We start from the raw sequence: 16,023 nt of genomic DNA on the forward strand, positions 1-16,023 counted from the left end.
CCCCTTCTGGCCTTGAGATTCCTTCTAAATGTTTCAGCGGCCAAAACAACAGGTCAGTGTTTACTCCGAGGGGCAGCCCACCCTCACTTGCCTCATTCTGCTCCATGTCACTGCATCACAAACAATCTGAACCACTTCGATCAACATCTTCAGAGGTTAACGCTTTTAAGAGAAGATGAAATAACACTATATATTCCTCTTAGAAATGAAACATTTTGGGAAATACAGAGCCGGGCTAGTACAAGAGTAGCATCAATCTTCCGCTACCTTTTAGCATTTACGTCACAATTGCTTCCTGGCTTTTAAAGGACGTGAATAATTTTCAATCCATTCAAAATCTGGAGCAAGGAGGGTGCCATCACCCGACATTCTCACCCGGTCAGAGTTTGGGTGTGAACTTTAATGTCCCCTGTGAGATTTTTGACCACTTGCAGCGCTATGGAGTAATGTTTTTAAGAGTGGTTCCTTATTTTGTCTGTACCATGCACGCACACGATGATGCGCTAACATGTTTTGCATGATAGCTACACAGTCCAGTCTTCGGTTTCACACACTATTATACTGATCAACAGCTGGTAGCAGTAACACGCAAAGTAGCAATGTGCCCACACGTGCAGTGAAGAAGACTGCAAGCTAGCAAACAAGCATGGGTGTAAAGCAAGGGTATGTGCATGCAGCGTGTTTTTAGAGAGAAACCCCAAACGTTGCCATAACTTTTGTGCATTAACGAAAAAAAAAACTTCAGCTACTTGGTGGAAAGTTGTGACGACGACACTGGGAGTCTCTGAAGACGAGCAGATGTGCTTTGCATTCATTCCCTGAGTTAATGAATGTTTAATAAAACCAGCACTGGCGAGTTCAGTGCAAAATTCAGCCAAAAAGGGGATGAGCAAGGATTAGAGAGGGAAGTCTAAATGACTATGCATGTTCACGAGATGGGATTTGGAATTGTAAACATTGCGTACACCCTGAATCTGTACTTGTGTACTATGGTGATTAGAAATGCTATTTGGGAACATATTCCCTGTAATATTGACCTATTTCACCTGTTGTAGTTGAGTAGAGGGACATGTCGCTGATTTCAGTCTGTACAGGAGTAACTACTCAGACTGTAAGAACAGCTGTATGATGTATTCTGTGGCTTTAAAGCTTTCTGAAATTATAAACTGCAGATGTGGAGTTTGAAAGATATGGGTATTTACCAGGCATGGAGGGTCCAACAAAAGATGCTATGAAGTTGGATAATGGGAAATGTAGGATGTAGTAATTTTGAAGCTAGGCCCATACAAGGGACTAAAAGTTACAATATTTAATACAAAAAAAAAAAAAAAACACAAATACGTCGGTTGATGTTATTGCCACTCTTCACAATAACCAAGAGGAACACAGACACCAAGGACAGCCACCGTCACATTATCAGCATGTGTCAGGCCAAATTAGCCCACATTTCAGTTGAGGGATTTATAAATGCAGAAAAAAAGAGTAGAAGAAGAATTGGACAGAGTGCGGTGTTGCTGTCAAGAAGAATTGTACATAAATTCTTATCTTGTAAGAACTTATCATCACCTCCAATACCACAAAACTTTAGTTTTCTTGGCATTTGATGAGGAGAAATTGGGCGGCAGCAATGTAAACATCTACGATGGCTGCAGCAGCTTATATTTACCTCCCAACCCTGCGGCAGATAATGTGTGTGCGTCAACTTGTGTGTACTCACAGGCATTGGGTGTTGCTGGGGATGTTAGAAGGAATCTCTGTGACCCCGGATCCCAGCTTGTGGCAACCTCCAGGTTTAATGTGCATCTCAGAGCCAGGCGCTGAAGCTGTTACCGTGTTCATCACCATAATCATTAACATTATCACACTCATCATTATCTTGAAACCTGCCAGACCTCTGCTGGTCTGAAGCTAAGACCAGTTTGTTGTATCTTTTTGCTTTTCAAGTCTCCGTGTTCTTCTTCCCACTCTGATTTTGTCCCTGTTTGCCACGTGTTGTTAACATGCATGCAGGCCTTCCGTCAAAGCCCACACTCCAGATTTGATATGAAAGTTTGTCGGTCTATCCACTCAGGGTTCACCACCAGGTTGAAGAGCGAAGAAGTGTGAGGTGCTCTGAGGCTTTTTGCCATGCAGTGGTGAATGGGTGGGCGTGTGAAAAGCTTTGTGTGTGTATGAGGATGTAGGAGGTCTCCGGGCTGTGTGTGTGTGTGTGTGTGTGTGTGTGTGTGTGTGTGTGTGTGTGTGTGTGTGTCTGTGTGTGTGTGTTTGTGTCTGATTTCACAAATTAATTGCTCTTGTCTGTCGAAAAATCTGTTTCCACTTTTTATTTCTTAAACTACAAATCAAATCACATAAACAAGCAATCACACTTTAGTCACTGAAAATATTTTAGTACTGGATGCAATGCTAATGACGTTCAATCAAGACCCTCTTCTTTGAACCTATTTACCTCTTATTCAAAACATATTTAAAAATTTATACACCCAACGAGACTCACCATTTCTCACCTCAAAAGTTCTTTTTTAACTGGAGCAACCATCAAAAAATCTTAGCTAATAAAGGAAGAAAAACATACAGAAGTTCAATCATTGGGCAAGGCACTTTTTTGAGTTTGTATAATTTGACTGAATGGAAATGAATTTGTAACTGTTTTTGTTGTTTTGTTTAATCAGTCCAGTCACAAATGTTAATGCTAACAAAGTTAGCTGGCTCATGCGGCTTCTTTTTTTTTTTTACTTATTTGGTTTGACATTTTTTGACATGTTAGTCACAGAGACAATTTACTGGGGTTCTTGATTACTAGAAGAGGAATGCACCTAAAGATGGAAAGAAACACCTAAGAAAAAGAAAAAAGGAACTAATTGAATGGCAAGGAAAACTTTTCACTTTCTCATATGAGAAGTTTTCATTGTTGTTGTTACTTGTCTTAATGGTGATTTAGTTTGTATTATCAGCAAATGTCCGTGAGTGAGTGAGTGAGTGAGTGAGTGAGTGAGTGAGTGAGTGATAGAGTTGAGTTCTTTGATGAAATTATGCCATTGGTCGGCTGAGTGTTGGACTTTTCTGATTGGCCTTCGCTTTCTCCAGAGTGATTTGCCACAAACATTTTCTATTAGGTCTTCAGGGAGCATTTACAGAGGATTTTTCGAGAGGCAAACCTCTCTCTGCATCTGTTCAGTGAGAGTGAGTGGCAGAAAGGCGCAGCAGCAGTTTGTTACCCAGACTTAGGTTTTGCACTATGTGAGAGACAAAATAAAGATATTCTGTCACGTTCTTTCTCTCTGAGTGATCATTTTACAAGTAAATGTAGCCAAAATAACAATACAGCAATTGTTTTTAACTTATGTGTATGGTGATTTTGACTCTTGGTTAGCATGTATAAACTTACAATGAAAATAATTATGGTAAGCATGTGATTCTGTTTCGTCTCGTGTCTCATATTTGTGTGACAGATGAACAGAGTATGATAACAATGGACATAATATTCCTCTATGCTGCACTCTGCATACATCCTATTGATGTATGTGTGTGGAGTGACATTTTAATTTCTATGTGTGCTCATCTTCTGCTCTCCATACACATGCATTGATAAATAGTTGAATGTGTGTGTGTGTGTGTGTGTGTGTGTGTGTGTGTGTGCGCTCAGTGATAACTTCATGTGGAGGAAAAGAGCTCTTTGTGATTTATTCCAAAGCAGAAAAACACGGCCTTGAGCTCCTGACACCCCACCACCACCACCACCACACACACACACACACACACACACACACACACACACACACACACACACACACACACTTACATTCACTTGCATATAATTACTCGAAACATACATGTCTTCACCTTGAAAATTAATTTATGTAATGGGGACGTGCTTTTTGTCCCCATAAAGACGATACAGTACAGATGTAAACAGATTTAGGTCCCCCACAACATGTGTAATACCTCACTTACATAGTCTATCTCACACACACTCTCCCATTTTTGCTTAAACACACGGCAAGAAACGCAGAGAGAGAGTGAGTCAGAAAGCTAGAGACAAATGCAGGTGTAGAGGGGAGTAGAGATGAAGGATTGAGAATGAGGAAGAGCCTTGACACCTATGTGTGTGTGTGTATACATGATATGAAATTGTGGATGAATCTGTGGCTGATTGTTCTGCACCTGTACAGGGGAGGTGTTTTTGACACTGTGAACTGCCAACTACAGATGCTGTTCATGCTCAACAAGCTTTGAAAATGCAAAAAATTAAGACGTCAATACATCTTTTTCACAGCAGATATGTTGACTATCAAACACAGGTGTAACCAATATCATCAACGGACATGGAGTCAGCTCATCTCACTATCTATACATGATCTGTTAAATGAAGAGGTAACGTAATGCTTATATAATATGTGTAACACAAACTCAATATTTCCAGTGCATGAGTTTGGTCAGTTTTAACATGATTGGATGTGTTCTGAAGAACTGGCGGTGAATGAAGTGTAAGCTGTGCCAAATACACCAAATACTGCCAGGCTCCGTGTTGGCACTCTCTTCAAAGCTAAATGGATCAGATTGATTCCGCTTGCCGATCTTTGTTGTAAACAACATGGCCTTCTCTTGCACCATGCTCAGACCAAGCTGTATATATATTTTAACCCAATAGTGGTTCTAAGAATACTATAGTTATCTCAGTTATGCAATTTTCATCCATCCAACAGTTTTGTTTTCTGGTGTGTAATGAGCATTACAACCTGCTGAAATCACTGGTGTGAGCTCTCTGTAAATCTTGTAAATGCCAACATGAGGTAAGTGATTGGCCACTGGTGATCAGTGGAGTTCTACCTTATTCAGCCCATAAATATCACAGGGCTGTGTCTCTTTATCTCTCTGCTGGCTGGCTGCGGTCAAGGGCAGCACAGTGACAGATGGGTAGCTACAGCCGAACACAAGCCTTTTGTTGAGCACAAACTGTTCAGCAAAAGACAAAAAGAGAGTCAAAGAAAGAGAGACAGCAAGAGAACAAGATAACGAGACTTGGGAGGTGTTTGTTGAAATAGTAGGTCCTTGTGGCTCCCCTCATCTGAGGACACAAACTCAACTTTGCAGTCTCAGGGATCTTTCATCCGGCAAACAGCAACTCTGCAGAGACTTATACCGTTCACTGCACTGAGTCATACTTCAAAGCGCTGCTCGGTGTGTGCGAGCGGGTATTTATGTGCGTCTACTGTCCCAGATACATGCAGCAGGACTTGTAAGAAAAGGTGTTGCTTTCCCTACTTTGATGAAACAAGAGGTGAAAGGGAATAAAGGGAATGTGGGTGAATCTGCAACTTGTAGATAGTTTGTTAGAAGTGGTTAACTAAAGGAATATTTTTGACATTTTGGGAAATAGGCTTATTCGCTTTCTGGCGGTGAGTTAGATAAGAAGATCAGTACCAGTCTCATGTATGTATGTTAAATATCCAGCTCCAGCCAGCAGCTGGTTATCTTAGCCTAGCATAAAGATTGGAAACAGGAGTAAACAGCTAGAGTAGCCTGACACTGTCCAAGGTGGGGCTGCAACAGTTATTACCATTATAAATAATCTACCAGTTATTTTTTATGGATTTGTTGGTCTATAAAATGTCAGTAAATATTGAAAATCTCCCATTACAAGGCCCCAAAACCCAAGGTGACGTCTTCTAAAGTCTCATTTTATCTGCTCAACAGTCCAAAGAACTAAAGACCAGAAAACATTCCTCAAACTAGTAAATACTTAAGCAGTTAATGGATTATCAAACATGTGAATGGTTATTTTTCTGTGAATCAAGTCCAAAGTTAAAAAAAAAAATCACCTTCCAGCACCTCTGAAACTAGGCCAGCGACCATCTACTACTGGTGACACCAGCTACCATCTCAGAATCTCCCCATCTATGTTGTTATGTTATATTTTGCTCATTAATTAAGTGTATTATAATGATGGTAAAAACAACAATTCAGCTGTTATGTTCTTGACTATTTCAAGAATTTAATGGTGACCGAAAAAAAAATAGTCAGGTACGTAACCCATGAGAAAAGCTAAAATTTCAATGATTAAACTTGTGCTTTTGTATTGTTTAAACTAAGATGTTCATAGTGAACTTTATAGGTATTGTCAGATTTTCTTATCTTTGGAGAGATCCATCCCACTCCGTCTTTATGCTAAGCTAACGGAGCCGTGAGGATATTACTGATGTTTTAATCCAACTCTCTGCCAGAAAGCACATAACACATCTGCCTCCTAACAAGTTGAAGGTTGCGATTAATTAGTCTGAATTAGAAAGTGATCTGCACTCATGGCTGAGGGAGATGTGATACACAGTACTGCTGTCTGCAGGCAGAGGGGAGCAAAAACCAACACACAAATGCACTCCAGGCTCACTTGGGTAATATTTTATTTACTCATTAATCTTCAAAACTATTTTTCATAATAAATTTCCACTTTATGTTCATCAAAGAACCGTAACAATAAAAATAAAAGTAAATACTGTAGAAAAATTGTACATATAGAAAATAAACATGGTTAATGAACACTTAGATGTAGAATCCCATTGGTTGAGACACCTCCTTTGTTTCAGATGGCAACACAACAGAGAGAGCAGGAAAAGAAAGCAACAGACACATAGGAACTGGAGGGGCAGATAGGGAAACATACTAAACAAGGGGAAAACAAGAGAAGGGAGGAAGATGAGCTCAAAAAGGCCAGTTAAGGATGGCGAGAATAAGGGAAAATGTTAAGTTAGTTTTGACATTATACTTTGAAATCTCAGTCCTTTTCATGTCCTTTCTCGCCGTTGTCCATTTTGCATGCATCTGACTGGTTGGTTAAATTGCTTGGAAGAACTGGAGGGGCTTGTTCATATCATGGCACTGTTTGTATTGATATATCATGGGGCTACAATTCTTGAGCTGTAGAAGGCTCAGACACTGCAAAAGTCCATAAACAGATAATTATACTGTAGCCCATTGGAAACTCATCTGTCTGTCCTGCATTGATCACGTCATGAGTATTGATAAGTCACTCAACCAATAGCATGAAGACAAAAGGACACAAAGAGAGAGAGAGAAAAAGGAGAGCCAATGAAATTAAAGCAACTCAAGTTGTCATATAGCCAATGGCATCATGAACTGGATTTTCTATCTATTAGCAACACATGGTAACATTTACTTTGTTGTTTTTGATTCTTTTCCTCAGCTGGTTTTTGCTATAAAAGGTGGTTGGTTAGAGCAGGTATAGTGGGCGTGGCCTATAAGACATCCGGCTTAAACCACGACATGGCCTGTGGTGGGCGCACACATCCAGGTGTTGCACAGGAATTACACTGCAACCCGTAACACCCCCCCTCCTCCTCCTCCCCCCACAAACAAACCTACCACCTCTGGACTTAGTGGGACACGCCACCACTCCACAGCACAGCTCAGAGACTCAGGCATGCAGCACACTCGAGATGGTCACACTTTGTCAATGAGGATTTGAACTGAGAATCGATTTTAGAGATTAAATCATTGTTGAATCCCACACACTGAAAACCATTTGAAGTGCTTATTTAGAAATACTTCAAGCCAAGGTGGTAAGTTTATGATGGTGGTGCGTCATAGTGTAACCTCTGGAGTTTCAACGCAGTATAAATCACACGGAGTAAGATAATTCACGTGCAATAAGACCCCCCTCCCTTCCCCAAAGAGTCTATACTGCCCAAATGTTCTTCATATTCATCATCATCATTGCCATAACAATTATCATAAGGGTCTTTGTCATTTTCACCATTGTCTTCTTGTATAATCTTCAGAGTCAGTTATGAAGATATGGTGGGTCTTTAGCATTGCAGGTACGTGTATGTCTGCATGTGTAGATTGTTAATATTTTAGTTTGTGTGCATGTGTGTTGTATGTATGTGTGTGCGACACCGCAGTCATGCACGACTGGTGTCTGTAGGTAGCATCTGAAGTCTCAAGTATCCTGTCCAGGGAAATATCGCTCAGTTTTCCGCTGATTCCGCCTTCGTGATTTACAGGCCGCCATAAAACATCAGCTCTGCAGCGTAACAACCACAGCCCATCCATTACGTGAACGGCACCAGCCCTGCCTTTGCCTATTCACTCGTAATTCACTGCCCCTATGTTTACACCCTGATTTCCTGTCCTGTTGCTTGGGATTAGACTTGGACCATTGGTGTGCTTGTTTCTTCAGCATCCTCAGTGTTTCATTGAGTCCCGTCTGCTAACAGGGAGGAAGGCCAAGAAGCTTGGAAGAGACACTTAGTGCTTGTCTTGGTGCTTTTACATCATCTTTGTCCTTGTACTCTGCCTCTCACTCAACACACTCAGTCTGCCATTTGCTTCACTTAAAGTCTTCCTTGACCTCTCTGAGTCCAACTGGAGAGGTCCTGCTGGGGCAGGGGAGTGAATGGTCTTTTTATCTGGCTGGCCCCGAAATGGTTCTTAACTGGGAGTTGAACTGGTGCTTTCTAATTCATTTGGAATGGTGTTTATGTTCATAAATCAAGCCTCTCTCAGAGGCTCTGTTCATTGGTTAATAATGTACAATAAGGGTCCATGCCCTCGGGCCAGTCTGTGTTTGTTTGTTTGTATGTGTGTATGTGTATGTTGGTGCCTAAATGTTAGTGTGTTTGTGCTTGAATATGTATATGTTTGTGCTTGCCAGCATGTGTGCAGGTGTGATTATTGGAGAGTAAACATTATCATCGGCATGTCTATGTCAGTGTGCATATGTGTGTTTTTTTTTTTTTTTGAGAATATATCTATTTATGTACATATACCGTTATATATAAAGGTGTATGCGTATATGTCTGTGTGTTTGACGCCTTCTGCCTCAGACGTAGTACTCCTTGTCTTTGTTCTTCTTGTTCTTGGAGATCTTGGCGATGCCCAGCGGCTTGTCCTTGGCGCTGCCGTTGGGCTGTGTGGCCGAGTTGCTGATGTAGTTGCGGCTCTCGTCCACATGGTAGGAGCCTTCATCACGGTTGCGGTACTTGTACATGGCATAGAGAAGGATGAGGATGCAGAGGGCAGCGGCTGCCACGATGCCCACCACCATGCCCGTGGTGCTGCTGCTCTCCCGCACCACCTCAGATGGACCTGTGAACACCTTCACCTCCGGTAACGGAGGGCGGGCTGTAAGGGGAGGGAGAGGCATGTGATGTCAAGGTTTATGGCATACATTATTAATTTGAGTTACATATCAACAGGGTGGGTGGAGAGCTGGAGCAAGAAGATACAATGCATCATCATGATGAATTATTTGACATGCATTTTGCATAATGCTGGGAAGGGAAGGCTGCAGCTTAGAGCCAAAGCTGTTTCCACATTATCACATAATGTGTAAACAGATTACATTACACCCTGTTGAGAGGAGGGCCAGAGCACAGGTGAACATTATATCAATTTATATTATACACATTTGACACTTTATGACACACTCAGGAAATGAGGGCTGCAGGGCAGTAATACATGACACCATATAAAATGTTTGCTGTCAAAAAAATTGCATAAGAATTCTTTGGGCTGCATAGAGATGAGGTGAAGGAAAGGAAAGGAAAGGAAAAAAGAAAAGATGAATAAGAAGGGATAAAGAAGGTGAAGAAAGGAAAGGAAAGCAAACTAAAGGATAGAGACGAAGATTGGCGAGTGGATGGAGCGTGTTAGGAAATGCCTGGAGGCAGGAACCTAAGTGGAAATGAAAAATTCATTGTGGCGAGCAACAAAGCGGTAGAAAAAAAAAAGGGCAGCAGCGGGTGTGGAGGACACATGGAAAAAAACTCAAAGGGGCAGTGTGATGTGTGTATTTGTGGACAGTTCTCACCTGAACTGGGGTCACAGGGATCAATGTCTTCATCATCACTGGGACACTCAGCTGAAGCTACAAGCAGGTCATCTGCCGACTATGGAGAAAGGAAACATTAGGAACATAAACACATACATATACATACACACAACATTTATATATATATCTATATATAGCTATATATATATATCTATATATATATATGAAACAGCCTGTGCTCCACACCCTTTCTGTTTATTTCCTACATGTGTGAGCTCAAAGCACCAATCTATCGCCCACTCGTTTTCCAGTTTGCCACAAACACTTTTGCCTGTTACGGCCCCCAGCAATGGCAGACGGCCAAAACTAGAGTAGCAAGTAGAGAAGAAGAAATGAGGAGGGAGGAGAGAAATGTTGAATCCTGTGTAAAATCACAAGGGGATAGTCAGTTATTATCTCCTACTCTCTTGACCCTCCCCCTCTTTTTTCTCCTCTGGCCTTTCTATCTTCCATGCCTCCTTGCTTTCCTCTCTTTTGCTCTCTCCATCTGATACTGTCCAGTGTTCATATGTGTTGGAGAATGCGGAGTGTAGAGCTAACAAGAGTAAAACCACTTTCATTCAATATTCCAGTGAAAGACTTGATGTTTGATCTAAATCTTAACACTTCTCTGTAAGCGGCACGTCAATAACCACCTATATTCAACCTCTAACCCCCATCAGCCAAGTAATATTTCAACAACAGCTCTGTCTCTGTGTCTCGCTCCCTCTCCGTGGAAAAGGCCCCCTTTTTTTGCACTCCATCCCTGCTCCTCCTGTTGCCATGGCAACTCTAAGTTCAGGCTGTTAAAAATGATGGGGAATAAAAAAAAAAGGGAGTGTGCACCCACAGTGGGGACCTGTGCACTGATTTGCCATTCCAGCCAGTATGAGGAGAAGGGGAAAAAGAGGAAGGGAGGGTGAGAGTGAAAGATAGATTGATGGATAAAAGGAATGTTTGGAGGAGACAATTGGGGAGAAAGAGAGAGAAAAGAAGAAGGGATAGGAGGAGGAGGAGGACTTCAAAGTGCTGCGGTCTTTACTTAACACCGTGCTAATGTGCTCCGCATATTCATGAACTACTGTTAAACATCGCCTGCCTTGACGCTTCGGCATGAGCGATACGAGTGTGTGTTTGTGTGTGTGTGTGCATGTGCGTGCACATATGCGTGTGCGTGTGTTTTAACCACACTGGGCGCTCAGTGCCAGCAATAAATTAAAATTGGATTGTGATGCATTGCAGTAGATGTTAGTAACCCACAGAATAAAAAAGAGGGGAGAGAGTGGCAGAGGCATAAAAAAGAGCTCTAGAGGCAGATTACAATCAGACCGGAACAGAATCTGAACCAAATCAAAGTACTAAATGGTGGATGATGTCTTAGCCGAAACTTACAGGCAGTATTTCAAAGAGAAATTCATTAAGCGGCTGTTCTATCCTTGCTTTCACTATTTCTTTAGCTCGTCTTTGTAAGGACACAGATTACATAAGTTTAGAGAAGCAACCATTTAGTTCATTCATCTGAAAAAAAAAGCTTGTGCTGGCCTTGTATGGTATGGCCTTGGTCCTGACAAGTCTACTTTGGTTTAGTTTGGCCTGAAACATATATTAAGTTATTGATGCTTGACTCTGTCTTTCCTCTACTGCCTTTCCAATCAGTTCTGCCCACTGGGCTGTCAAATGCTGCTAGGGCGAGCTTAGCCTCTGGAATGCAGCCAGTCAATAAACCTCTGTGCCATTGCCAGGATCCAAATAGCATAAGAACCAATCAGCCAGTAGGAAACACATCACCCCTGACATCTGTCACCAATCAATGTAAAGCCACCGTGCTTGGTTATTGATCCAGACACCTATGTGCCCTCCACAGGCACCTGTTTTGAATCCTGATTTACACTAAAACAAAAGCACACAAGTAAATTTAACAAGACCCCTCCTCTGATCTGTGACATCACCCTATCAGCTGACCATCCCATTGAAACGGGAAGGTGTCAATTGAACTATTGATCCCCCTATCACATGGGAGACAATGAACACAAGAAAAAACTGGAGACATGCTAAACACGACTTAAATAACATCAATAAGCCAGAGAAGTTTATACAAGATGTGCTAAACAGATGTATGTCCAGGAAACCTCCACTCCTCCAACCAATAGAGCATGCTGACATAATGATGGACAAAGATGCACAACGATAAGGAGGGGAAAAAGAGACACATGAGGAAGGGAAAGGAAGACAGAGAGCATGGAGAGAAGAATATCTGCATGCTGAAAGAGCAAAATCTCTACCTGAGCAGCCGAACAGTGCCAACGACCGTCCATGCCTCCCTGACTGCCTAGTTCACACATAGTAACTGCACTCTGTCCTCACACACTCTTGCAGAAGATTCAACAGCTTGTCTGCTACTTTCACAACTGGAAATCACACACACATGTACACACACAAGCTCTATAAAAGCCAAACATGCTCCATTGGTCTATTTCTACTTAGACACATCTACACAGACGCACAAGCCTACACCAAATCAGGCTGGAGTTGGCAGGCTGATGAAGAGATCCTGACGAGAGAGGATAGAAGCTAGCTCCACTACTGCAGATGGTGAGATAGACTCATACACTGCCTGCATTAACAGCCTATCACTGGAGCTCAACCACACAGAGAGAGGGAGGGAGGAAGGGAGGGCGGCAGAGGGGGGAGTGACGGGTAAATATGGAAAGATATGGAGGGAGAGAGAGCAAAGGAAGAGGAAAAGAGAAAAGTGAGCAGGGGAGGAGGGAGAAAGTATCTCCAGAAGATGGATGGAAAGAAGAAGGAAGAAAGGCAAGAGGGGGAAAAAGATGTGAAAGATATGGAGAGAGTGCAGAAGATAGCAAAGAAAAAACAGATAGGGAGGGAGGATGGGAGCGAATGAGAGATAGATGTTCTGAGGGCTTGTGGAAGTGTCTGGATCAGCTGATTCCCGATAGCCAATCGGGCACCGCTCTGAGCCTCAGGTTTCTTCTATCAGTCTTCCCATCAAACACAGGTACACACGCATACACATGAACAGAAACACACACACAAACAAGGCACTAAACATCAAACCCAAACTCAAGCTCTGTGACTCAGAGCAGCCTCTAGCATAAACACTCACACACACTCACACAATCTCTCCCTCTCTTCTCTTTGCTGGTGTGCTCAGCTGTCATGCATTATTAATCCATTCCACTTTTTAACACACACACACACACACACACACACACACACAAAAAAAATCAATAAACTGTGGACTCCAGGAGGAGGCACATAACACAGTCTTACTGCACAAAGTACTGACGGTAGGAGTAAATCCATGGGGCGACTTAGGCAGATCCACTTCAACACACACTCAAAATTGGGGTGTGTGCGTGAAATCGATAAATAGCTTGGACCCGTAGCACCTTTGGAAGACATCTCTCACTGCCCCTCCTCTGATGCAATGTGCTGCAATTCTAGCTTAATGTTCCCAATCCACCTGAGTGTTTGTGTGTGTGAGTGTGTGTGCATTTTGAGTTCGTCTCTACATTGTACGTGTGCACTGGTTAAGGCCAGGTTGGTTGCTAGGCAACACTAGGCAGCCTCAATGGAGACGCTGTAGATTCTTCTTAAATAAGACAACACACACAAACACAAAGAGTTTGGGGCCAGCAGGAGTGATTCGACTCACACCGACGAGCAAACACACACACTGCAGTATGTTGAGCATATAGTGGGTCTGACCTACTTCTCATACAGTGATATTGACTCCAGTGCACAACTCTCTGCATCCCAGATTTAGCACTGACATCAGCATAAGAGCAGAAATAGTTCATTTAAAAACACATACACAGAGAGAGAGCAGGCAGAGATTTAGAGGTGAGGTGGGAAAACAAACCCCTGTGACAACACTGTCACTCTGCAGTGCTATCCATCCAGCTCTCATATCCATTATTGATGCCTGAGGCTTAGCTCACAGCTCTCTGCGTTCTATTATTTATGTCTGAAACAGCTGGTAGTTTATACACAGAGGAGCTATTCTCTATGGGAGTCTGGATGGGAGAAAGAAAGCAAGCGGTGGGTAGTCAGGTTCACTATCTCCATGGCAACTTGTATCACTGGGAAAAAAAAATCTTTTTCAGTGCGGCAGACAGGCAGGCACACAGTTTTATAACACAGAAGAAGAACTGCAGTACACACAGACGCCCACAAAGAGCCTGACAACATCTCAGTAGTGATATGAACAATAGAGCAAAAGAGTCTGTGGTGTACCTGCTGATAATGTGTCCTCTGACATTACCATCGACTGCAGTTGCATCCACTTTAAATATGCCTCGATAACAGTTATTTGTTTCTATTGTAGAGTCCCATTTGCATCAGTTTACTAGACGCATATTATGGGAAAAGCTATTACAACCTCCATTAACACAAACATTTCTCCTCCTGTAATTTAGTTGGAAGGGACCACTTAGTCGAGAATTTGCCATCTAATCCATTCAAGTGAATGTGCTGCAGCAGAAAAATTGCACATGGATGTGAGTCTTCTATTGATAAAATGTTTTAGGCACAGTTTTTTTGTTTTTTTTCATTTAACAGCCAGTAGAGAGAGACGGGTTAACATTGATCAGTTATCGGATAACTGATTTGCATGTATGTTTATAAAATAGGTGGTATTACATACAGCAAATAAAAATAAAATACTATGCATTTTACAGCAGTATGTTTTCTTATGATATTTGACATTGTTTGGCTGTGTCAGATAAGACATTCTTTCATCTCTTTTCAGTAATATAGTTACAGCTCAAATAAGTGGTTTACAACACACATACAGTAAGCTAAACTGGAACAAACTTCCACATGATACAATACTTGCTTCTACTATGACTACCTTTAAATTGAGGTTAACAAATTTGATGGTGGGGCATCAAGGGGTTTATCACAAGGTCCATTGTCCAAGTGTGGCTGATAACCTTTGGTGTATATCATCCCCTCTTGTTGCTACTAATTAAGACAAAAATGCCTGAAAAAAATACTTAAAAAAACTTAATTTCTCTTCTGCTGTCGACTGAATCTTGAGCATTCATGATATCCACTTTGTGCTTAAATCCTGATTCTGTCTATCTTTCTTTTCAAACTGGTTCCATAAATATAAAGTGTGTAATTTCCTATGCTTATTTAATGTTTGTACTGCATTACGTAAAACACTTTGAATTGCCTCTGTGTATGAAATGTGCGACATAAATAAATTGTTTAAAACAATCTCACTCCTACATACATACAGTATCTTGCCATTCTCGCGTCCCTGATTAGTGGGCTGCGTGCTGGCTAATCCTCTTACTGAGCTTGGAAAGAAACTTATCATAGGATATTAACACTTTTTAATTACCCATTGTCACACGACAAGAAGTACGGATAATGGCATTGGACATATATGTTTAAGATATCTGAGGAATTACATTTGAACTCTCATCTGATCTTTTTATGACCACACATGGCAGGGACTGAATTGGTTTTCCATACACAAGCAGCCACAGAAACATGATTGTGATTGTGCCCTGACCTGCTGTGTGGCGCCCTGCTTCCGGTTGGTGGCTGTGGTGGTTGTGATGTCACTTATGGAGGGAGCGGAGTCAGAGCGGTTGCCTCCAGCTGCAGCACTGGACTGCGGGGTGATGGAGGAGGACGGCATGTCACCGACCAATCGTGCACTGCCCTCCACTCTGATGTGCGGGTGCCCCTCAGCGGCCATGTTGAGGATGCGGAGGCCGTTGTAGTAGAGTCCAGACAGCTGGCCCTGGAACATGCCACCACCTCGCTCACCTCCACCAACACGCACTGTCGTCTGGCTGTTAAAGATGGTCAGCTGGCGACCTACACGCACACACAAACACGCACGCCAAAGACACACAGGCACACCAGGGAGAAAGGTGGACAGACACACGCAAATACAGTCACACACACATACATACCAGTGGTCACATACGTGCATACATACACACACAAGAGTGTTTGAGTGTTACACAATCCACCACCCCCAAGCCATGGTAAGAGGATGGGATAGATTAAGCATGGCAGAGCAAATCGAAGCCGTGGAGAACCGTGGAGAAGGCTGAGACTGAGAGAGATAAGAGCAAGAACAGAAAGCAGAGAAGAAGAGGGGGAAGAAGGAGACGAGGGGAGGGGAGGGGAGGGGGGTGAAGAGACTG

General features: G+C 42.4%; 2 protein-coding genes across 6 annotated transcripts in view; both read right to left on the reverse strand.

The window, feature by feature from the left end:
• The window catches only part of fshr (follicle stimulating hormone receptor), a 12,968-nt gene extending 11,096 nt beyond the window's left edge, over positions 1-1,872 (reverse strand). The window contains exon 1 of the mRNA XM_023406569.2: positions 1,718-1,872. Within this exon, the coding sequence (XP_023262337.1) occupies positions 1,718-1,872 (155 nt within the window). The remainder of the gene's footprint in view (positions 1-1,717) is intronic.
• A 4,512-nt stretch (positions 1,873-6,384) lies between these two features.
• nrxn1a (neurexin 1a) overlaps positions 6,385-16,023 on the reverse strand; it is a 57,626-nt gene continuing 47,987 nt past the window's right edge. For all 5 annotated transcript variants that reach the window (XM_023406520.2, XM_023406515.2, XM_023406517.2 and 2 more), the window contains 3 exons: positions 15,378-15,688; positions 9,830-9,908; positions 6,385-9,141 (listed from right to left, as the gene is read on the reverse strand). In XM_023406520.2, coding sequence (XP_023262288.1) covers positions 8,840-9,141; positions 9,830-9,908; positions 15,378-15,688 — 692 coding nt within the window. In that variant the 3' untranslated portion in view covers positions 6,385-8,839. The remainder of the gene's footprint in view (positions 9,142-9,829; positions 9,909-15,377; positions 15,689-16,023) is intronic.

The sequence above is a fragment of the Seriola lalandi genome, unplaced genomic scaffold (assembly GCF_002814215.2).
Source record: "Seriola lalandi dorsalis isolate HSWRI2012SDOR001 ecotype SW California unplaced genomic scaffold, Sedor1 jcf7180002054311, whole genome shotgun sequence".
In the NCBI taxonomy this organism is placed as follows: Eukaryota; Metazoa; Chordata; class Actinopteri; order Carangiformes; family Carangidae; genus Seriola; species Seriola lalandi.